This window comes from Balaenoptera physalus (genome assembly GCF_965194825.1).
Source record: "Balaenoptera physalus genome assembly, chromosome: 8".
Classification (NCBI taxonomy): domain Eukaryota; kingdom Metazoa; phylum Chordata; class Mammalia; order Artiodactyla; family Balaenopteridae; genus Balaenoptera; species Balaenoptera physalus.
Genome location: NC_138887.1, coordinates 50,237,753 through 50,262,291, shown reverse-complemented (window position 1 = coordinate 50,262,291; position 24,539 = coordinate 50,237,753). Strand labels below are relative to the sequence as shown.

The window sequence follows — 24,539 nt, the reverse complement described above, 5'->3', positions numbered from 1 at the left end:
AACTGCCGTCAAATAGGCAATGTGTCCTTTTCCCACTAGCTTTTCAATCAGTCACTTTACCAAACACCAAAACTTAGAATATGGACCAATAAAACATATTGGTCCTTCTTTGGTGGCATGCGTAGATTGGGAAAAATCATCAAATGTTTTATTTTTCAGATTTTAAATGACCATATTAGTAATAAATAAATAAATAAAATGACCATATTAGTTTTTAAAAAAGGACTATTTTCTAAGGTTCTGTTTTCAGTCCATTCTCTATTGTGAAAAATGATCACAAGACTTTTTCATTCATTTCTTTTTGTTTTCCTCAAGATTTCAGCATTCTCATCCATTTTCTTCATGCACTACAAAATGTTACAGGTGGAGATTTCTTTGAGTTCATTTTGAAATTATGAGAATTTAGAGCAGAATCCAGGTGTCCTGACCATGGTCTACATATCCAGTTCTCTCCCGTAACCCAAGTTCTCCTTCAAATAACCTTGGGTGTCCACCTAGGTCTTCATCTGTCCCACAGTCCACTCTGCCAGCCTGGAAAGAGAATGTGAAAGCAGGAAGTTTCTCTTTCAAGTCAACATGTGTTCTCATGTCCAAGAAGTTATTCTGAGCCAAAAGTCTCCTCCATTTTTGATCCCTCTTCTTTTTGAAAACTATATAACTATGAAGAAGCATTACATTTGAACTAAATATCTTTTTAAGTTCACAGACATCAAAGTGAAAAACGGCTATACAATCTTATACAGAATTCAAAAGCCACACTCCATGTTACTTTACAGCAGTGTTCCTGAGAACTTTGGTTGCTATTTGCATTTCCATGCTAGAATAAAATAATTATTTATTTGATTCTCTCTGCTGTCTTCTTCTTGAATCAGCTCATAATTCATAGGACAGCTCCTTTGCATAATTACATATGGACATAATGCTCACTAATGTTTGATCCCTCTGCTTATGGAACTAGTTTAAATAGAAACTCAATGAAGACTTAAAGAGGGCTAAATTTAGACCAGTGGACTAATTCTTTTCAAAAGGAATTTTCCTTGAGCTTATTATCCTCATATATTATTTTCCTGTCTTATTTTGGGGAAGGAAAAGAAAGAAGCTAAGAAAACTCATCAGAAAAACTTATTGACTTAATGTACTTAATATGTCCCCGTTGTGACTGTAACTCACAACCGAAGTTTAACCACTACTAATTTTATTTCTCTATTTTACTATCTTGTTTTATAAGATAGCAACCGAAGCTCTAGAGAATATACGCACTACAGTGTCATTAACAAGAGAAAAAGCCTTCGAGCAAATGTATGAGGAGATGCTTCAGACTCAGCACAGGTGATTGTAGATTCATACTGACTGTATTAACTATAGTTTGTTCCTATAAAGGCAGTACTCCTGGGTGACTCCAGTGGTTTGCCTGCCAACTCATTTGCTCTGGAATCTTTCCTAGTAATGGTATATCTTAATTCCTTATATGACTCCACCAAGAGGAAACTAGAAAGAGGAGTTGAGAGCAAGCACATTTAGAACATATGTTTTAGGTCCTCCCACATTGCCATGAACTATAACAAAGTGTGCATATTTTTCTTATTTCCATGAAACAAGATTGAGGAAATAACATATTTAAGAAAGAAAATAATATTGCTTAGCCCTTTATATTGAATCTCTAAAAGAGTTCACATTTTAAAACAAATATATGCACAACAAATGTGATCAATTCTTTTAATTTTAAACAAAATTAAAATTAAAATTAAAAAAAAATTATAATTAAAATTAAAATTCTTTTAAGTTTTTTAGTCCTCCTTACCACATTTACTTAGTGATACTCTTTGTATTACTTTATCAGAGAGATAGCTTTATACTCTTTTACACTCATGCTTGTGGTTGCTACCGCAATTTAATTCCCACTATTTATTCTATTAGTGCAACATTAGGATAGAAAATACTTTTAAACCAAATCTCTTTAACTCTTTCAGTAGCTATCCTTTCACAGACCTTGTCCATTCATTTGAAAATACATAGAGGTAGCTTTGTTACATTGAACTATAGAGCATATAGCTATTGAGAAAATCATTATATTTATTGTTTTCTCTATAATAATTCTCAGTAGTTAAAAAGTCATTTTCTCTTTAATAATTAGAAAAAGTGTATACCCCCTAAATGATAATATGTCTTACCTTCTGTATTCATTACTCTACATTTATTTAAAGGACCTTACTATACCTCATGCCCCATTATCTAGTAAATTTTGTGCATTTCAGAAATACCTTGAAGAAAGCACAGATCATTGGAATCTGTTATGCATTCAGCCATGCCTTTGTATATTTTGCCTATGCAGCGTGTTTTCGATTTGGAACTTATTTAATTCAAGCAGGACGAATGACCCCAGAGGGCATGTTCATGTAAGTTGTACAAATATATAAACCCTGTAAATGGGTTATGTACTTAAATTAACCAGAAAGATGTCTAGTTTAGAGTGTATTATCATTTAAATCATATATGTGCAAAAGACATGTTGGGGAAATTAAAAAATTTTTTGTTATTTAATATCTATTGATATAAGTGCAGTCAAGCTGGTAAAATACTGATATAACACAGATACTCTGAGTTAAACTCCCAGATGAATTGCTTCCTACTTCAGTTTACTAGACGTGGGAATGTGGGGGTAAAATATGCCTTCTTGTTATCCATTATCTCCCAAGGTGGAGATGGCTTTATCAAGTGTGACTGTAAATCAGTGAGGTAAGTTCCTTGCTAAGCAAATACTCCGGGAGAAACACATGTAAATGAGTATTTCTCTTCAGAAAAGTCACATTGAGAATTGATCATGGCATCCCAATGAGGCTGCCTCTTCCCAAAGCATTTGTTGGTGCTTCTATTTGGAACTCTGTTCACATAGTTATGAATTTCTTTACTTCATAGAAACACCTAAATTCAACTTCTGAAATTAGAAAAATTTATTTTGAGTATTAATTCTGAGCTTCTTAAGTCTCCCTAAAATGTCAGATTGTTACTGATCTATATCATAAATGTCACTGCTAAACGTTTAGAGCTAGAGAAATCCATACAATATTTGACTCCAGAAAGTAATGTTATTTTTTTTTAAGAAGCCCACCAAAACATACACATCAAAGCAAGGATCAGCCTCTTCAAAATAATGACTTGGGAGATTACACCTGTTTCAAGGATACTGCCATTTGGCAAAAAATGTCGGGAATTCCTCTTTGGGATTTACCTCTCAAGACTCAGACATATTCTTTTGAATATCCTTATTGGTGGCACATATTTGTACTTTGAGGATGTATTCAATTTGAAGAAATGACCAAAAGTCATTTGAAGCCAAATAATTTCAGAATAACTTGGAATAATTTTCAGTTCCTCTTCATGTGTTTATTTGTTTGTTTGTTTGTTTATCTATCAAACATTAACTGAGTTCCCAGGAAGTTTCTTTGCTAGGCACTCAGAAGGAAAGCATCCACAGTTCACCAACCTAATATTTTTGAATCTATGAGGCCACTTAGAGGTTTCATGAAGCAGATTTTCTTATAAAATGGAATATCTGTATTTAAAATGTCAACAGGAATTTTAGGCTCCCTGTTCTACCATGTTTTCCTACCCTCTAAAACAGTGTGCAGTATTGTCTTTGTGAACATATAAATCACAGTTATGACATTTACCCTTGGTCTTCATTCTGATTACACAGACTAGTTTACAGAGATAAATTAACAAGAAACCAAATGTAGAATCACCTAAATTACTTCATTCAGCTCACCAGCCTGCACTAAATTAGCAAGTTGTTTCCTTGGTTCTTATGAAATGCACACAATCACAAGCTTAAAAGTTGATTGTATTCCAAAAGTTTGCTTGCAAGCCAATTGTTTGAAACTCAGAACATGTCTTCCTTACATTGCTCTAAACTTTCTGCAGCCATCTTTAAATCCCCAATGTCCCATTCCTTCATATAACTGTTCCTTGGTATTAGTTGAGAGCAAGCCAATTAAATATATTCATACTAATGTAGGATGTCTGATGATTTTATCAATTCTCACAGAAGAATTTTCATTTATAAAAGCAATTATAATCCCAGTTACTTTCTAATGGATTTACTTGAAGATAGTGTAACAAAGCAATCAAGAGAGAACCACCTCATTTTCCCATCACCAAACTCACAAGGGTACCACTGATCCACCATGCCTGCCATATCCATGGAAGAACTAAGGTCCTTGTCTGCAATAGGTTCCTGCAATCATCTCTTCACATCAGTTTCTGTCACTACTATCTCTTTGCTTTATAATCATCTGTCATAAAAAAAAGAAAGAAATCTCTCCCATGATCTTAAGTCCCCTTCTGCCTACTTTCAATGTCTCTGTTCTCCTTTGCAGCCAAACAAATTCTAGAATTGCCTATTCTTGTTATCTACACCTTTTCATCTCCAACCTCTCCTAAACTCATTCCAGTCAAGCCTTGATTCCCACCATTCCACTGGAAAGACTCATTATCAAGGTCACCACTGACCTCCATCTTGCCCACGCATAGACCCATCCAGTGTCCGGTTTTTGGTATTTTTCTAAATTTTATTTATTTATTTATGGCTGTGTTAGGTCTTCGTTTCTGTGCGAGGGCTTTCTCTAGTTGCGGCAAGTGGGGGCCACTCTTCATCGCGATGCGCGGGCCTGTCACTGTCGCGGCCTCTCTTGCTGCAGAGCACAGGCTCCAGACGCGCAGGCTCAGCAATTGTGGCTCACAGGCCTAGTCGCTCCACGGCATGTGGGATCTTCCCAGACCAGGGCTCGAACCCGTGTCTCCTGCATTGGCAGGCAGATTCTCAACCACTGCACCATCAGGGAAGCCCCTGGTGTCTGGTTTTCCCATCTCATTTAACTTGACCTCTCAGCAGCATTTTATACTCTCCTTCCTGAAACATTTTCTTCTCTAGGCTTTTTCTCCTTTGTTATTGGCCCCTCCTCCTCTATTTCCTGATTTTCTGCTGGGCCTCCACGTGTTGGGGGGCTTTAGGGCTCTCAGTGCTTTTCATCCACACACTCTAATTGGTAATTTCATCCAATCTGATGGTTTTTTAAATATTACCTGTATCCTGATGACTCCCTTCTGTGTATTTCCAACTCTGACCCCACTCCTAAATACCACATGCTTATCCAACTACCTACTGGACATCTCCATTTAGGTGTCTAATCATATCTTAATGTGTCCAAAACAGAATTTGAAGTTTTTCCTTCCCAAAGTGTCTCTTTTCCAAGACTTCTCCATCTTAATAAACAGCACCACTATCTATGCAGTTGCTCGGCCCAAAAATCTAAGAGTCAACCTTATTGCTTCTCTTACCTTCACCCACCACATACAGCACCAAGTCTTAACAGCTGTAACTCCAAAATACTTCTTACCATCTCTACCCACGTTACCTTCCTTTTTACCTCTTTGCCTGTCTTGACTGGACCACTTTAACTACCTGCTCACTGATGTCCCTGTGCTCACTCTCTTGCTTCCCTGTAATCCATTCTCCACACAGTAGCTAGGTTGATCTTCTGAAACACAAATCCAATTCCATCAATTTACTAAAATACTGTAATGAACTCCCATTGAAATTTGAATAAAACCAAATTCCTTACTCTGACCTGAAAGCTCTACACATTTGGGCCTCTGCCTTCCTTTCCAACCTCATCTACCATTGTCTTTTTTTGTGATCTGCACATCAGCCCCCTACTTGCATTTCTGTCCCTGGAACTCTCTTCTTAGTGTTTTTGCACTTGCTTTTTCCTCTGTCTGGAATAATCATTCAGTTCTTTACGGGGCTGCCTCTTTCTCACCATCCAAGCCTCTGCTCCTAAGTCCACTCCTCAGAGGGACTTTTGCTGATGGCTCAAAGTTGTCCTCTTAGCCCTTCTCCTCATCACTCTCTATCCCATTACCATGGTTTAGTTTGTGTATAGCACTTACCACTATGTGAAATTATCTTTTTTGTTTCCAGATTTATTGAGTACATAGACTGTAAGTTCAGTCAGAGCAGAGCTTAGCCTGTTTTGGTCACTGATGTTTCCCTAGAGCCAAAAACAAGAGCTTGGAACATCATAGGCACACAATAAAAATTCACTGAATAAATGACTAAACCAAACATAAAGGGAGAGATTTGGAGTGGTGCATAATTAAGCAGTCCAATCATTCCTGGAAATGTATTCCCAGATTCAACTTTTCCACATCACTCCTGTTTTTTACAGATTCTTCTCTTTTTCTTCCCTTCTACATCCAAGTGCTTTGGCATAAGGACTGGGTGTAAGTCAAAGACAGCCATTTATAGAAAAGTAGAATGTTTGTAGCTGGGAGTCTACTTCTCCATACTGAGATTTGTTTAGATTAAAACTAAGCAAAGAATTTTCTTAGTTAAAGAATGATACAACTTCAAAATCATGCAATCACTATCATGCCTGCAAATGACATCAGGCAGGACATTTCTTGAATGGGGCCTCTCAAGGCTGCCAACCATTCTGTTTCATATGATAATCACTATAACAACAAACTTGATTGAGTCCTTACTTAGTATTAAGGATTTGTAATAAATTTTCTGCTTAATCTTCTCCACTACCCTGTGAAATACTATGATTCCCATTTTACAGATGGGGAAAATTAACACTCAAGGAAGTTACCTAACTTGCCCAAAGTCAGTTAATCAGCAAGTGGCAGAGCACAGATTCATTTTCATGACTCAAGATGCTAGGGGCTTTGCTTAGTTGACATTTATTATTATTAATTATTATTATTATTACTAATTCTGTGACAAACTTTCATAGAAACTTTCTATAAAATTATTGTTTTTTTTCAATTCTTGTGTAGTTTTCCAAACGTTTAAATATCCAGAGCTGGGCTGATTCTTACCATAAATGGAACAAGTAACTTGCTTAGTATTAGTTTATGACCCTAAAAAAATATAGAAGAATCAAAAGGCCCCCATACAAAAATTCCTCCTCCTACTGGACTACCATACTTCCTGAATTTTTTTTTCATTAAATTCATTGAAAAGGGTCATTTCTGGAGACGTAAGAATTTTAGCTGTCAGAACACATGTAGTACTATTAACATGAGAGCAACAATTAATGAACAGTAATCACACTGGTATTTCCTAGTGCCCTGAGGGAAGGAAGAAACAAGGAGCTATCTGAGCTTGGACCATGAGGATCATTTTTGATTTGAGTTTCATTCAACCAGACTACAAACAAAGTAAGGATACCCATACTTTTATCGTATGGACAAAGAAGAGAGGCTCTGGGAAATATGGGTATGGGGCTGTGCAAAATGTGAACAGATGAGATTTGTCTTCAATAGCAAAATCTTCAGTTTTCTTAGAGACCCAAAGTGGTCCCCAACTACCATAAACATGTCACAAGTGTCCCTTTAGACACACTAAACTACACCTGGCCTAAAGGACTCTGTGCCTTCCAGAATCTAAGGATACAGACAGCTTTCTATCTAATCAGCTAATTGAATGGAAGATTTTACAAAGAAAACTCTCTCCTACTAGAACCCTCCTTACATAAAAAGAACTTTGTGCCATTCTCTAAATAAATGGTTTCCCAACTCATCAATCGAGGAGCTGGTTAAAAATGCAGATACCTGGAGCTCACCCTACAGATCTAACCCAGAGATCTGTAGATCTGGTGTAGGGCCAGGAAACTACGTTTTACCAAACATCCCAGACTGTTCTGAGGCACAGAATCTGAAGATCACTCTTTAAGAAATATGAGCATAGGGACTGAATTCCAGGCTGCTCTCCATAGCTACTTGAAACCTCAGGGTTTTCTTTTGGCCATTACCAGAAACTTTTCTAGAATTATTTTTAAATTGGGGAAGTCATATTTTAGTTTATTGTATAAAATAAAGATGCTTTATTCGCTCTATAAAATGTGAATGTATTTTCATGATTTATAGCTACCAGGATGGATAAGCTGTCTCTCTTTCAGAAATGACAGTGTGCCTTATAGAAGGAGATGCACAAAGGGAGTTTTAACAGCAGAATCCCTTGGTGTGCTCATAATGTTACTTTATCAGCAAGGCTACTATCAACCTTAGCTTCTTCTTCTAAAAAAAATAGGCAACATACATTTCTCATGGTAGAAACTGTCTCCATCCATCTCTATTATTGTAGAAGTTTCTCTGAAATGAGCATTTTTTAAAAGGTGATAACATTTTCCCTCTGCTGCCTTGCAGCCAATGCATAGGCATTCAGAAAATCTCTTACTTATGTTCTCATACACATACGTGTAGTAAAAAATCTCCCCTTCTGCTTCTGTTAGCCCTGGCAACACTTTGGATTTACTTCAGTATAAATGTACAGACTTTGAGAAATACAACATACGTTTATTTTCTCCCGTCTGAATTTTAGTGCCTTTAGGTTAGTTTCTACCTAACTTGCCTTTTGCAATATAGTCCAGGAACCATTAGTGCCCAGCAGAGGTTTCTGTTATTCTCCATACTCCCACGTCAGAACTTTCCTCTTTCTGTTTCTTCCTTCTTTGCTATGCATATTAGCAGGAAGCTAAGTAGAGCAGATGGGTAAGAAAGAATCAAGGCATGACAGCCTTCAGTACAGTAATTATAAAAGCCACAGCTTTGAAAGCTGCCTGATAAGCAGAGAGCCAATCAGCTTATGTGTTGTGGCCTAGTCCTCCAAAAATCCAGATGCAGTTCTTGACAGAAAATCATACTGAACTTTGAATACTTAATGTGGTTATTGGCCAAAAGAACAGTAGGTGGGTTTTCAGTGAATATTAATAGTAGGTTAACAGCTTGGAATAAAAAGGGATAGAAAGCAAGCTAGGTCTCCACCATCATCTTTGCTCTGGTAGGCCAGGCAGCCATGGAACTGTGTTAACATAATTAGGGAAACAACCTTAGTTAGCCAAAACAAGGAAAACAGGAAAGTCTTCTTTCAGTGTACATTGCCATGGCAGCCACCCAGCTTCTGCCAGGCTCCTCCCCAGAGATTATCCAGAGTTTAGGAGGAAAAGATAAGGAGACCAGATAGAGGGATCAACCATTGAAGGGATCTAAAGGAGACAAATCAAGGGGGATTTGCTATCTAGGGTCCTCTGAAGATTCTAAAATGGGAAACAAGTGGTAACAAACCCCAACATGCAGGGAGAGACAGTTCTGGTCAGCTCTCCACTAGAAGGAGCACTGTGTAAGGGAAAACAGTAAACAAGGAGGTTCAAGTTCCAGTCCTACAGTTTCATAGCTATGTGATTCTGGGCAAATTGCTTATTTCTCTGAGATAAAGAGTCTCCTTATTTATTAAAAAGTGATGTGTGTGCCTTACTCCTAGGTGATCAAATGGTATCATGTATACGAAAACATTCTATAAAACCCAAAGTACCAAATAAATATAAGTTGTTTATTTTCTCTCTCCCTTCTGTTGAGAAAAGGATTTATGGTGAAAAGAAAAGGATCTTTGTACTGTTATATGGATGTTAGGGGAAAAATACTATGAGTATGGGAATAATTGTAATGGCCACCCCTGTGAGGAAAGATACTCTATCTTCCAATCAAAAAAAAGAAACTTACTGAGTGGGGACTTCAGAAGTTGTGGTTTGACCTGCTATGCTAATCTACATCCATAGAAATGTGAGAACTTACTTTCCAACAGAAAGTGTCCCATTAACTTTCAGTTCTATGAGAGGAATAACAATAACTTAAACACTTAATGAGCACTATACTAAACACTTTATATTATTAATGTATTTAATTCTCACAACAACGCCATAAGATGTAGATAGTCTTGTTATCTCCAATTGTCAGTAAGGAAGCAGAAGCACAAAGAACATGCACAGGGTCACAGAACTAGCAAATAAATGATGGAGTTTGGATGTAGTCCCAGTGATCTGGCTTCAGAGTCTAGTCTCTGAACTGCCCAGTATACTTCCTCTTAGAATAAGTCACCAAAGGTATACAAACTGGATATGGGAGCAGGGTTAAGGGGAGACAAATAGACCTGAACCAGTAACTATGCTGGGTATTTCTATTTGGATCAATTGTATTAAAATTAGGATTGTTCATTTCTATGCTTTTTTACGTTGTTCCCAGCCAAAAGAGCCTTTCAAAATTCTAATTCTATCTCAGCAGCAATAATGGGCAAGGGGATTTCCCCATTGCTTGAAAATGCTTGGAAGGATCACTGTAGCGAGGGTGCAGTGACAACGGCCCCATGAACCCATGAAGAATCCATAAAACTAGGAAAGAAGAAGCCTAGCACGTGAAAACCCTCTCCAGACCTCTTCCTGCTCAATATTCTCTTTCCTCAACCCCAGCCAACCTGGAGGTTTTTTTTGTTTTCTTTTGTTTTTTAATTAATTAATTTATTTATTTAGGTTTTTTTGGCTGTGTTGGGTCTTCGTTTCTGTGCGAGGGCTTTCTCTAGTTGCGGCGAGTGGGGGCCACTCTTCATCGCGGTGCGCGGGCCTGTCACTGTCGCGGCCTCTCTTGTTGCGGAGCACAGGCTCCAGACGCGCAGGCTCAGTAGTTGTGGCTCACGGGCCTAGTTGCTCCGCGGCATGTGGGATCTTCCCAGACCAGGGCTCAAACCCGTGTCCCCTGCATTGGCAAGCAGATTCTCAACCACTGTGCCACCAGGGAAGCCCCCAACCTGGAGGTTTTTGCTATAAATTCAGTAAAGCAGTATCAACTCAGTGTAAATCCATATAAGGATAAACTGTAGATAAGATTTCTTCTTCCATGGACAATTTAAATTAAGAAAGTTATAGAAGTTAAATTTTAGGTTTTTGAATTCCTGCTTTACATATTTATGGTTCAAGAATTATTCCAACATGAAAATCATTTCTGAACGGTGGAATGTTTCTTATAATCTTATTTGGGCATGAAGGGGCTATATAAGCATTTATGATAGATTAATACTTTGACAAATGTGTTATTAGTGACTTTAAAACATTCATCATTATAGCAAATCATTCCTCTTTGTATATCCCAAATGGGTGAAATTCCCAAGACCAACACTGGCATGGGAAGTCGGCCTGAACATTTCTCTGGAGTAAGCTCTTGGTTCAGATGCCTCCAGGAGGTTGGACCAATTTGAAGGATCTGGTTTAACTCTCTCATGGAGTTAGAGCACTGGTTATTGTGCAATAAATACTTTTTAAGTGGAAGTGAAATGCAACTTAGTTCGCTCTAGCTAATTGGGCCAGACTAGGTTAGGACAGATTCTATAGCAGACCAGCTTTGGCCTCTTTATACAGAACCCACCTGTGGAAAAAGTATAAAGGAGATTAATGTCCCTGACTCAACCCCCAGATAGTCCCATCACCACAAAGTTAGGTTCCTCAATGTAATCCTCATCAATGTCAACCGCCATCCCACTTAGCCTCCCCTCAACATATACACAATAAAGACAGCATCAGGGCTTTTAGTTGGTACTCTCCCTTCTCTACTAAAACTTTTCTTCTTGCTCTATTGTGCATCCTTTGGATCATTTACCTCTCACAGAAGCAAGTTCTCCCTTCTACCCTTCTCAGTAAATTTCATTTTATGGGAGACCTAACAAAGACATTAGCCTTTGTACATTTATGCCAAATGATTAAATTGACTTTTAATGATGCAAATTTTAGAACAGGTAGATATTTTGGCACATCTCAAATCAGAGGAAAATGGTATTTTCTTAGTTGTTCTGAGAAGCCTCCATCCCTGTGGGACTAGAATCCAGGTCTCCTGACTCATAATCCAATTCTCTTCCCATCTTACCTGCTGACTCTTGGATCAGACTGAGGCTGGAGTCTGATTCAGCCTGGTTTTTTTTCCTTGCATTAAAAAAAACAAAACAAAAAAAAACCTCTGATGTGTAACCTAAATTCAATAACCACTTCTGATATTTATAGCTGAGTATTAAGTATTTTGAATGGCATTTTGAGCTCTACATAATTTTAGTAAATATTAGTACTAAAAATGCCTTGACATCACAGAACTAGTGGCTACAAAATTTTAGCATCTCACATCCCAGTAAACTGGTTGTTTGTATATTTTACACTGTGTTTGACCTTTGTAAAGACAATAAGATTCAAGATCTGAGGCCTGTGTCACTGAAGAGATTGCATCAAAATCCACCCCTTAGTAGGTCCCATCTCTGGAGAAATTCACAAGGAGACCAGCATGTTTACCTTGCTGTGATCCAGCACAGCAAACAAACAACTGGGTTCTGTGATGTCTTTTTATTGCCTAATGTTTAAATATTGCCAATGAAACGGAATTGTACCTTTAGCTCTGCCACTGAAATGCATTATTTTTCATTCTAGTAATATGTTTTCATGGCTAAAATGAAAAAGAAAATGAGAGGAAAATATTTAACCCTGGCCACATGATACGCCACATTTCTTTGTGCTTCCAAACATCATTTGCATACTTACCATTTTATAATTAACATATTTTAAGACTGAGATCATACTCTATAGCAGACCAACGATCAAAGCTCTTCTTCCAGCCTGGCTAAGGTATATTTTAGTCAGATATTGTTTTGAGGACCTTAACAAAGTACAATCTCCATGCTTTGCTCTCTTTAAACCATGTAGCACCTCAGACAGATAACCAATCATCTGACATCAGTTATCTGTTCTAACTACATTATATGCAAAAAAAAAAAAAAAACATTCATATCTACTGTGTAAATTCAGATCTCACTACTGGTGACTCATTCTTCCTATTGTTAGTTGAATTCTCTGTTAAATCTCCAAGCAAATGAGCCTTATATCAAGGAGGCTAAGAAGTTTTATATTCATTAGTTAGAGCCTTTGAGCTATCTTTCTAATTGGAAAAGAAATTTTTAAGATTACCTGAGCTCCAAAGGTTATTTTGGTGTACAAGGCAAGGGATGATCACTATGTGGTCGAAAATTACAAAAGAGATATCATTGTTGGGCCTTCAGCATTAATGGTATTGTCTGGGCCAAAAGATTATATTCCAGTGCCTGATTTTTCCTTCACTTTTACAGCTCTTGTTTGAAAACAGACCTAACTGAGATTCATATGCTTTATATTTTGATAGAGTTTTTACTGCAATTGCATATGGAGCTATGGCCATTGGAGAAACACTTGTTTTGGCACCTGAATATTCGAGAGCCAAATCTGGGGCTGCGCATCTGTTTGCTTTGTTGGAAAAGAAACCAACTATAGACAGCTATAGTCAAGAACGGAAAAAACCTGTAAGCACAACTCTGATTTTAAATGTCCACTTATTATTAATTGTCTATATGCATCCTCTCTAAATAGAGACTTAAATGAAGGCATTATCTGATAACTGCAAAAGAGAGTGCTATAAAGAATTAAAAGCTTGTAAAAATAATTGTTATGGCTACAAAGGGAGAAAGGGGGTCTTGTCTTAATCAAATTTTCACCTCTATTACTAAAATGTACAGATTTTATATTTAAAAATATGTGCTTCTAGTTTATTTATTTGCCTGATGCCATGAGAATATTCTGGAACAAATGATTGATTTATATATTTGATTTTACTTAGACTGCAAAAGTTTTAGTCTTGGATAAAGATTTGCATTAGGATTTATTCATTTTTTTCCTCTGATAACATATGCAAAGTAAATAGTGCCCTGCTACTTCAGATGCCATTTTTCATGGGAAATATATCTGCAAACAAAAGAGAGAAAAAGGGAACTATATTTATTAAATTATTAAATATTAAAACACATGCACATATTTAGTCACAAACTCTAAAAGACTGTGAATATTAAAAGGGAAGTAATAGGAAGATTGTATAATTTCAAAATTAGCCTCTCAATAGTAGTCTTATACATTAAACATATATTCAATTTTTCTAGACATTTTAAATTTAAAAGAATAGCTATTAGGTATATACTTAAAAGAAAAATTTCATTTAAAAGTATTTCCCTCTAGAATTTTAACAGTAGATTTATATGTATTATAGCTTAAAATAGTACATTATCACTAGAACTTCATAATTATTAAAAGGTATGCTGGTTGTTAGAAACAAAAAGATCATGAAATTCTCAGAATACTCTAAGATACATTATTGTCAAAATAAGATTATATACTTGTCTTTTGGAAAGTAAAGTATGTAGGAAACTTTTTTAATCTTAGGATTTAGATATATAATAATATTACTACTCATTTCTTTCTAAACATTACAATAGAGGAATTGAGCATCTCATTGATAAATGTCCTCATAGAACTGTATACAAGACATACAATGTGGAAATGTTCCTTATAAAGACTACAAAATTGTTATTTAATCTTTATTTTATTTAATGTATGAATACTTCTAAATATCAGTCCCTATGCTTTAAAAAAATTAAAGTCCGGTAAAACAAAATTGGCAAATATTGATAATTATTGAAGCTGGCAGATAGGCATATAGCAGTCTGTTACATATTATTCTCTCTACTTTTATAGATGTTTGAAATATTCCATAACAAAATGTTTAAAATAGTAGGAATAAATTTTTAAACGTATCAAGTCTAGAAATCTAGAACATCTCTGTATGCCTTTCCAAAAGGCACCAGAGCATACACAGAAATAATTGCACTCTCATTATTCTGCAGTATCCTGAGGTTTTTTTAAAACCTTTTTTTTTCACAAATAATATTCATGTGTTGTAGTGGGCAAAACAGAAAGCATTGAATAAGCTAAAAATAAGCTACTACTAAACTTAATATTTTGGCATATGTCCTTCCAGGTATTTTTTTCTAATTCTAGAGCTCTTAACCACATGTTAACATTTCTTTCCTTTGACAACAGAATAATTTCATTGTCAAACATTTTTTGGTACTCCTCCCCTCCACCTACCCCCGCCTCCTACCTATATACTGGGCTTGGAATATGCTGAGCATGACTATTAAACCTGACTACTTAAAATGCAGTTGATTGAGGGCAAACATGAAGTTCAAAAGAACCTAAAATCTTATGAACCAAATATATAAATGGAAAGTTAATCATCATTTAGTGATCATTCTGGAAAGTCTTTTATAAACATCCCTGGTGTACGTAAGTATTGGTTTACAAATTACCAACCACTAAAGAGATTGAAGCATAGAGAGAAAGATAAACTTTTAGGCAAGTGTCACTGCCAAAAAATGATCAATTAACAATAAATCTGAATTCAAAATATAATGTATATTAACTGTAAAACATGGTCCAACCTACAAAAATAACATTTATATGTACAGTTGATGAGGACCCCAGCTAAGCTGAATTAAGCAATAAATGTCTATAAAGCACAAACTAATTTTTTTTTTGTTAACTCCTGAATAATCCAGATGCGTTTTTTTGTTGTTGTTGTTGTTTTTAATTTTATTTATTTATTTATTTATTTTTGGCTGTGTTGGGTCTTCGTTTCTGTGTGAGGGCTTTCTCTAGTTGCAGCAAGCGGGGGCCACTCTTCATCGCGGTGCATGGGCCTCTCACTGTCGCGGCCTCTCTTGTTGCGGAGCACAGGCTCCAGACGCGCAGGCTCAGTAGTTGTGGCTCACGGGCCTTGTTGCTCCGTGGCATGTGGGATCTTCCCAGACCAGGGCTCGAACCCATGTCCCCTGCATTGGCAGGCAGATTCTCAACCACTGCGCCACCAGGGAAGCCCACAAACTAATTTTTTAAAAATGTATTTATTTAGAGCAGCTGGTCAAACAGCTAATTTACAGATCGCACTGTGACTGGGTACTGAAGCCAAAGGAAACTAGTGATTTTAGGAACTTGGTGAAGTCCAGTAGTGAAGACAAGAACTACAGATATAAAAATCTCAACAGAAGTGACAGAAACAAATGTGCAGTCAGCAACTCTATTGAGAGGAATACGATGTTTAAAACTAAAATGGGTGGACTTCCCTGGTGGTGCAGTGGTTAAGAACCCGCCTGCCAATGGAGGAGACACGGGTTCGAGCCCTGGTCCGGGAAGATCCCAGATGCCGCAGAGCAACTAAGCCCATGAGCAGCAACTACTGAGCCTGTGCTCTAGACCCCCGCGAGACACAACTACTGAGTCCATGTGCCACAACTACTGAAGCCCGCACACTCTAGGGCCCGCAACAAGAGAAGCCACCACAGTGAGAAGCCTGCACACCGCAACGAAGAGCAGCCCCCCCTCGCTGCAACTAGAGAAAGCCCGTGCAGCAACAAAGACCCAATGCAACCAAAAATAAATAAATAAACAAATTTATTTTTAAAATAATAAAATTAAAATGGTTGTGGAAACATGCACAATTTTCAGAAAGCACTCAGCCAATGTGCTATAATTTGTTACAGCCTTTCTAAGTCATCCTCTAAACACTGCCAACTTTCTTTCACAGGACATATGTGAAGGGAATATAGAGTTCCGAGAAGTCTCTTTCTTCTATCCATGCCGCGCAGATGTTCTAATCCTTCACAGTTTATCCCTCAGCATTGAGAAAGGGAATACTGTAGTAGCATTTGTTGGGAGCAGTGGCTGTGGGAAAAGCACTTCTGTCCAACTTCTGCAGAGATTTTATGACCCAGTGAAAGGACAAGTGGTAAGACTGAATTCAAATACAACTTATCTGGGGGTTAGTAGGGCTATTCTTAAACATTCCCTTGGGCTTAAGCATCCTCGCTGATTTGGGGAGGGCAAACAGTGCAGTAGTTAAAAAAAAGATCTCTATGCCTTAACTAAGAGGATAAGCAAACCAATAACAGAAATGATGGATAGGACTTTGAGGCTAAGATCAAAGCTCCAAAGATTCTTCAACCATTATAGAGCAGAAATTTTGATCTTATAAGCCATGGAATTCTCTTAGAATACAGGTGTTGGAAGATGGGTGTAATATCAACATCTGGGCTCTCTTGTCACTCTGTTCTGCCTCCCTGGTTCAGGCTTCCTGCTATTCACTCTGGCCGTCTCCACCTCCCAACTCTCAAAACCTTAGGCATGATTAGAGCTTCTTTGAATCAGCTCCATTAAGTTCTGCATCCTGATCTCAAAAAAATGCAACCTCTCCCTCCTTTGAACTCCAAGGACTGTTTTTCTCACCTGGCACTTTTCTTACTTTAACTTGTGTTCAGATTTTCAATTATTCTCTCCCTACAACCACCACCAAATTACACACACACAAAGACAATTTCCTGTTCTGCCTTCTCCTACCCCCACAAAAAACCATAAGCCCATAGAAGTCAAAAACTGTCATGTTAGTCATTCTTCTGCTGCAATTTACAGTCTTTTCCCCATCACAGAGTCTCAAAGACCCTTTGCAAAATGGAACAGTCCAAAATGGCTGCCTTGTTACAAGAGAAAACAATGAGTATGAAAATCAGGCGACATTCACCTATTTGAACATAGCATAGCACACTCCCTCCTTTAAACACTCCAATGAGTTCCCACCACAGTTACAATAAACCAGAGTCCATACCATCAAATCAAGGTCGTTCATGATCTGGCCCCTGCCTCTCTCTCCAAACTCCTCTCCTATCCCTCCTACCTCGTTGTGCACTGTGTGTCAGTCTCACTGGCTTCTTTATGTCCTTTAAACATACTGTGGACCTTTGTTCTTGCTATTCCCCTGCTTCGAATGTTGCTACTCTAACTTCTTTGCCAATGTCTTCTCATCATTCATGTCTCAGTCTAAATGCTACTTCCTTAGATAGAATATAATGAATCCACTCGCCCCCTTCCCATATCCTTACCACACCCTTAGTCACCCTCTATCCCATTATCTTGTCTTCATGACACTTTCTTTTTCTGATGTTATTGAGTTGTTTGTGTGCTTATTGCCTGCCTCTCTCCACCAGAATATAAGCTACAGGAGGGTAAGAGCTTTGTCTTGTTTATTACTGTTTCCCCAGTGTCTGAAGAGTCCCCATCACATAATAGGTATGCTCATCAAATGTCACTTGAATTATGTTATACGTCCATGTGAATAAACATGGCTTTGTACAAAATGACTTATTTCTACATGTGGACTACTGTATCAATCTGCACCTACTCTCTCACCAGGCTTTAATAAAGTGGGGTCCTGTTGCATTGGAGGTTGGTATTTTTTCATCTGACTTCAGTACAGAGCACCAGACGTTATTCTAGACTCTGAGCAGGTCTCTAGAATATATAGCCATTCCTAGAAATGGCAAGTAAGTTTAGGAGTCGGTACTTTAGTCAGTTACATGCTGTCTGTTTCTATACAACATATGATTTATGAACCTTCCTTGGGTAACATTATACTATGAAACAGCTTGAATTCCTAACCTTCTTGTTATGATTTGTATATGTTTGAATACAGTGAACCGTAACATGATACAGTTGTTGGATCTTCACATACCATTTTCCGTTCTGCTTTTGGCAGCTCTTTGGTGGTGTGGATGCAAAGGAATTGAACGTACAGTGGCTCTGTTCCCAAATAGCAATCATTTCTCAAGAGCCTGTGCTATTCAACTGTAGCATTGCTGAGAACATTGCCTATGGTGATAACAGCCGTGTCGTGCCATTGAATGAGATAAAAGAAGTAGCAAATGCAGCGAATATCCACTCTTTTATTGAGAGTCTCCCTGAGGTAAGAAAATGTCTGAAATCTTGAACTACAAAGCTGTCAAGTAAGCCCAAGTATTTTATTGGGCCTAAGTGGTTATTTTTATACAAAATAACTCCATGGATTATACAATTTAGTTATTGCTAGCATCTAATGTAAAGTTAGATATAAAAAGCAAAATTTGAGATTTTTGTGTGACTAGTTTTTCCAAGACCAAACTGTATTAATATTCATGAATTAATTTTCATATTTTGATTCTACACCTTCTATTCATTTATACTCTGCCATGTCTACACCACCATCATCCCCCTCTGGACAACCTTAGTAGCCTCTTAATCTATTTTCCGGCTTCCAGTCTTGCCCCTTTATAATTCTTCTTCACAGCAACTGGAAGGATCCTTTAAAAACATAAAGTAAATCATACCCCTCCCTGCTTAAAACCTCCTAATGGCATCCCTTTGCAAGAAGAATGAAGTCAAAACTCCTTATGCGGCTGGCAAGGCCTTCTATGATCTGGCCCTGCTTGCCTCTCCAGCTCCTTGCTCATCATGTGCTCCCTCTGCTCCAGCAACACTGGCTTCTTTCTGTCTCATCAATTGGCCAAGTTCTTCCCTACCACAGGACATTTACATTTGCTATTTCTTCAGCTGGGGTCTCCCTTCCTCTGGCTCTTTGAGGAGCCAGCTCCTTAACTTTCAAGATCTTTCAGATGTCACTCTTGCAGAGGCCTTCCTTGGCCACCTTATTTGAAAGAGTACCCCCCAGCCCTTATAGCCTATCACATAGTCTTCAGGGCGCTCATCACAGTCTAAAATTACCCTGGTGCTTATTGACTTGTTTAGGGTCTCCTTTTCCCACTAAAGTGTTAAGTAAATGCCTGCCATTTTTGTCACCTCTCTGTATCGGCTGTGATGGCTGACACAAAATCTCAGAAAAGTTAAAAATCTTGGCTAACTGTAGAGAAGCCTTTAGCATAGCAAGCATTGATACAAATCCAGAAGTAGTGCATAGAGACACTGTAATTGCAGCTTAAAGTTCTTGCAATATCTGTTTAAACCTACATACACACATAGATAAAATAAAAATATAGATACCTACTTTTGATTGGAAACAATTTTTATAATGTGATTTTCTAGCTCACTTTAAAAGGAAATGCCAAAGTTTAGTAAGCATTATATCAAACAACTAATCTAGTGCCCTGTTCTTTGGGGGAGGATTCTGGTCACCATACTCTCTTTTATACTACTAGATCTTCCCTCACCATCTCCTGTCCACACTAATTGATGCCTCTAACTATAAATGGGCCATTAATACAATTTCCCTAACTCCAGTAAGGTTCTTCATTACTACCTATAATAGAAGGAGTGACATATTTTTATCAATATTGTGACCCTATGTCTTTCCCTTTTTTTACTAAGGCATTCACTGCGTTATTGATTCAGGGTCAGATTATTATCCACATACTCCTGATTGGTTTTTTTCTTTAATTAATATATGGTAAAATGCTATCCATTTTATATTTGCACCATTTGACTTTTCTCCTTAAATTGCTTATTATCTTTCATTCTTTTCATTGTACTATTTCTCAGATTTACCCAAAACTACATACTGCAGAGATTCAGTGTGCTTTTTACAATAAACTTTGAGAATCAAGATGATGTTATTTCCAAAAGAAAGAATAGCTTGTTTCTCAGTGTTTTTAACTTTAGTTTACCTTCATATCACTGTTACCCCTAAAATATATACAACCATAGAGAAATCTGGTGCCAAAATATCATTCTGGAATAGGACAGTGGAACTACTAGTCTAGCAGCAATGAAAATGACCATTTGGAGTGAAGAGAAGATAGGGAATTTGGGAGATCACTTAGGAGCTATTTCCACGGTTAAGTTATGAAGGCCTGAATTAATAATTATAAAGTGAAGTAAAACAAGGAAAAGGGTGTAAAAGATATCATAAAAGTGGATTGTCAGGACTTAGCTTAAGGTTGTCTGTAGAAAATGATCAAGAAAGTACATAATACACTGGGCAGCTTGCTGGAATAAAAACACACAGAGCATATGGTGAGAGTACAGAAGAAGGAATGACAAAGTGTCCTTTTTTTTTTTTTTTTTTTTTAACCATGCAACAAAACCTTTATTAATATTTTGAACAGGTTCAGCTATTACTAAAACTGGTAACTTCTAATCTTAAATTGGGGCAAATGGCTAGAGTGCAGAGTGATGCCATCATTGGGCATTATGAATGCAAGACTGAATAATTAACAGCCACCCCTCAGACGGAGGACCAGGTGCAGGGTCGACTCTTTCTGGATGCTGTAATCAGAAAGAGTGCGGCCGTCTTCCAGCTGTTTGCCTGCAAAGATGAGCCTCTGCTGATCAGGGGGGATGCCTTCTTTATCCTCAATCTTGGCCTTCATGTTCTCGATGGTGTCACTGGAGCTCAGAGAAAACCACACAGAGGATGCTGCTTTGAACTGGGTTTTGAAGAATGAGTATTTCACTAGGTAGAGAGGGGACAACACCATTCTTAGGAGACAGAATAAGCTCATGTAGAAACACATATATGTGAAAGGGTTTTAGGTATTTGGGGGAAAATAAGTTTAAAATTCTGAGCATAAAGCATAAACTGGGGAATTGAGAAGAAGAAGCCAAACAAAATATGCACATGGACTAAATGCGAAGGTTCTGATTTACCAGGCTAAGTTTGGAAATAGGAAACCGCTAGACATTTTTAGGCAGAGAAATGACATGATCAAATTTTTAAAGAAAATAATTGCATTTGAAGCTCAGCCTTTTGTTTGCTCATTCAAGAGGCTCTGAGGTCTCTGTGGCAATGGCATAGACTGCATGAAAGGGGCAAGTCCTGGTACATTACGACAGTCTAGATGAGAGAAATTCAGGTCCACATTTTCTTTCCCCCAGTTCCAATTTCCAAAAGTTCTTAAACTCCATGCCCTCCTCTCCCCTCCACACACAAAGACCATGTGTTTGATGTCAATTTGTTGGATGGCCAAAATGATGTGAGGATTTATGAAATCTTTATTTGTCCTACTTAGAATGAATTGTCAAATATTTCTACAGAAATATTCATATATTTGATTACTGGTTGCTACCCAGCCCTTTCTGGGGGTGTTAAATAATATATATCACATATTAAATATAAATAATATATAGTATGTACAATTTACAGTATATTTTCTTCTAAAGTAAAAAAAAAAATAGAATTCTTAAACAAATATAGCCCTGTGGGTTTCAGATAAAGGATTATGGACCTATCTGGCAGATCAAAGCAGGAGGGTGAATAGCAGAGCGTCAACTCAGAGCGTTCTAAGGGTAACACATCTATGGTATGTGCCATGGAGACGACCTGCAGGCATTTGGAAATATCAGCCTGGAAGACGAGTTGACATAACACTGACTTGGTCTTGAGGCTCCTCGGAGAAACACAACAGGTGTAGATGTCCCCTAGTGGCCACAATTTCACACGGTGGCAGTCTCAGTCAAGCCACATCATGTCTCCCGCTGGAACCACCCTGAAACTCCTTTCCAGGGCCTGCAGGGAATCTCCAGAATGCAGTTGGTTTAGGATTAGACTCTTTCTGATGTTCCCTCCAGGGTCCAACTGGTATTTAGACCCAGGTTCACATTGAACAGCCATTGCCCCTTGAGTGTCTCATAAAACAGGTGATTTCAGGGCACTCACTATCCCAGTGTTTGCCAGAAAATTTAGATTTTCGGTTTAAACAGGAAAGAATGAAATCCTATAGTTCTTCATTAAAAACAAACAAAAAAACAAAAACTTTCAGTTTAAGTGTCTGAAAATGGTTGCTATTGAGACAACGTGTATAGTCACATTTATAATCTGTTCTGCCTAATGATGGGCAAAAACATCTGAACTGTATTTTCAACCAATTCATTCTTGAGACTTACAACTCCCTGCAAGCCCGAGAAGGCCAAGAGATGCAAAGTGATTTCTAAGCTAGTATTGTATCTTCTTCAGCTATAATAGAGGAATCCACATACAATTTAAGCTGGACTGGCAGAAGGAGCTACAAGCCCATTATCATCCCCACCCAATCCTCTCTCAATTTTTGGCTTAAGATTGAATTCTCTAATTAGATGGGAACTTTGCAGTGTGTGGAAATGAACTACAGAGTTTTACCTGATTATCTGTAGCCCTATGATTCCAGTGTTAATAAAATGCATTTTAGGAGGAAGAGACCCAGCGTGCTGGCAGTCCCAGATAAAATCGCAGAGGAGCTAGCTAAAGTCTGTTTTCTTCGTAGAGCATTCACTTCAGAAAACATGCTTTTACTGGGCGTTAGTAATTCAGATACCCATTGTTTGATATAAAGTAAGCAACTGAGCATTTTAAGTTGAAAAATGAACTTTGAGATGAAGCAGACACATTTGTTATAAAGTTATATCATAGGCTCTCTCGAAACCCACTCTGCTGGAAAGGCACCTCCTGAAGGCAGCCAGGTATGGAGGGAAAGCAATTGAATCAGGCTTCTCCAAGGCACTAAGATAAATAGCACATCAGTCATGTGCTGCATCTTCTCTATAACGCTGCTACAGGATCCACCTTTAGAAGGCTGTACACTTGGAGTCACTTTCCCAGTGGAGCTCATCCATCCACACATCCTTGTCTGGGTACCAATGGCATGTATTTCTCAGACAACTGGCAAGCGCTACTAGAAAGCAGTGTGAAACCTTGGAGGGAAGCAGAGTTAACAGGACAATCTAGAAAGCAAGTGGGAGCCTGCTTGCTGATCCATTGTGATTTAGGATGGCTTCAGGATAAGTGAAAAACTTCCTTTACCCTTCCATGGAGGATAATACTGAAAAAGGGGTCATTAGTATGTAGGAGAGTGTAGAAACATTATGAAGTGCTAAATGTCACTATCATGGCCTGAAAAGGTGAATGGACTGTCTCAAGATGTCAGCCTAACTTACTACTAGGATGATACCTGCACCTCTGAGAAGGGCATCATGGCATCTGGAGAGATGTGCCCATAGAGGGCTGGTGAAAGTCAAAGTTAAGGAACCCAATGATTTCCTTTAAAATGATACTTTAAATCATTTTGATCTGAAAACAGAAGACAATTTAACTTAATGGGGAAAGATTTGTGCTTACTGGGAACTTTTTTTCCCTAATAATTTTTTTTCTTATGCTTTAACTTGAACAATTCCTTTGTAGAAGCACAATGGCAAAGGTCTACTGTTTGTGATCAGATTAGATATGTAAATGAGATGGTAGTGTTTACTGCTGGTTTAGCATTTATTTGCAACAAAGCCCAAGAATAGATTTTAGTACTTGTTGGGACACAAATTTTAGAGAGTAGCAAAATTTGAAATATTTAGATGGCTCTCGCCCACAATTGCCATGTTAATTTAAATAACCAAGCCTTGCTTTCTTAATTGCATGTTCTTGTAATAGAAATACAACACACAAGTTGGACTGAAAGGAACACAGCTTTCTGGTGGCCAGAAACAAAGACTAGCTATTGCAAGGGCTCTTCTCCGAAAACCAAAAATTTTATTGTTGGATGAGGCCACTTCAGCCCTTGATAATGAGAGTGAAAAGGTAACATCCTCTTCTTTCATCTCAGAATGTAATATGAAACATGAGAGTGGAGTATTGTGGAAGAAATCAAGGTCAGTTTGGGGAAGAAAGGCCTGGAGAGAACTGTAGTCAGAGGGTCACCAGTTGTTAATTAAGGTTTTGGCCTTTATAAAAAGGTTAGAGGCTGGTGGGGAGGTGGGAGAGAGTTGGGACACAGGGCATCTCATGTTTTAGAAGGGTTTTCTCGTTTGAATTGGTCTCATTATCAAAAGGGACCCAAATCTTGAAATGTTTCTCCACTCAAGGAAAAAGCCCAATGAAAATTACTTTCCTGTTTTATTATTATTTTAATGATACCAAACAAAATAATAAGGCAATCTACATATATAAAAGAGTGATCTACACTGCAATGTCGGAGCCTGCTAGTTACTTTACCTTCTATAGACGATTAGCTCTGTTTGAGAAGGAAACAAGGG

At 37.8% G+C, this 24,539-nt stretch overlaps 1 protein-coding gene across 1 annotated transcript in view; it reads left to right on the top strand.

Annotated features, from left to right (window-relative positions):
* Positions 1–24,539, top strand: part of ABCB5 (ATP binding cassette subfamily B member 5) — a 118,855-nt gene that overhangs the window by 78,345 nt on the left and 15,971 nt on the right. The window contains 6 exon segments of the mRNA XM_082473920.1: positions 1,229–1,329; positions 2,256–2,396; positions 13,045–13,201; positions 16,312–16,512; positions 18,313–18,519; positions 23,938–24,084. Coding sequence (XP_082330046.1) covers positions 1,229–1,329; positions 2,256–2,396; positions 13,045–13,201; positions 16,312–16,512; positions 18,313–18,519; positions 23,938–24,084 — 954 coding nt within the window.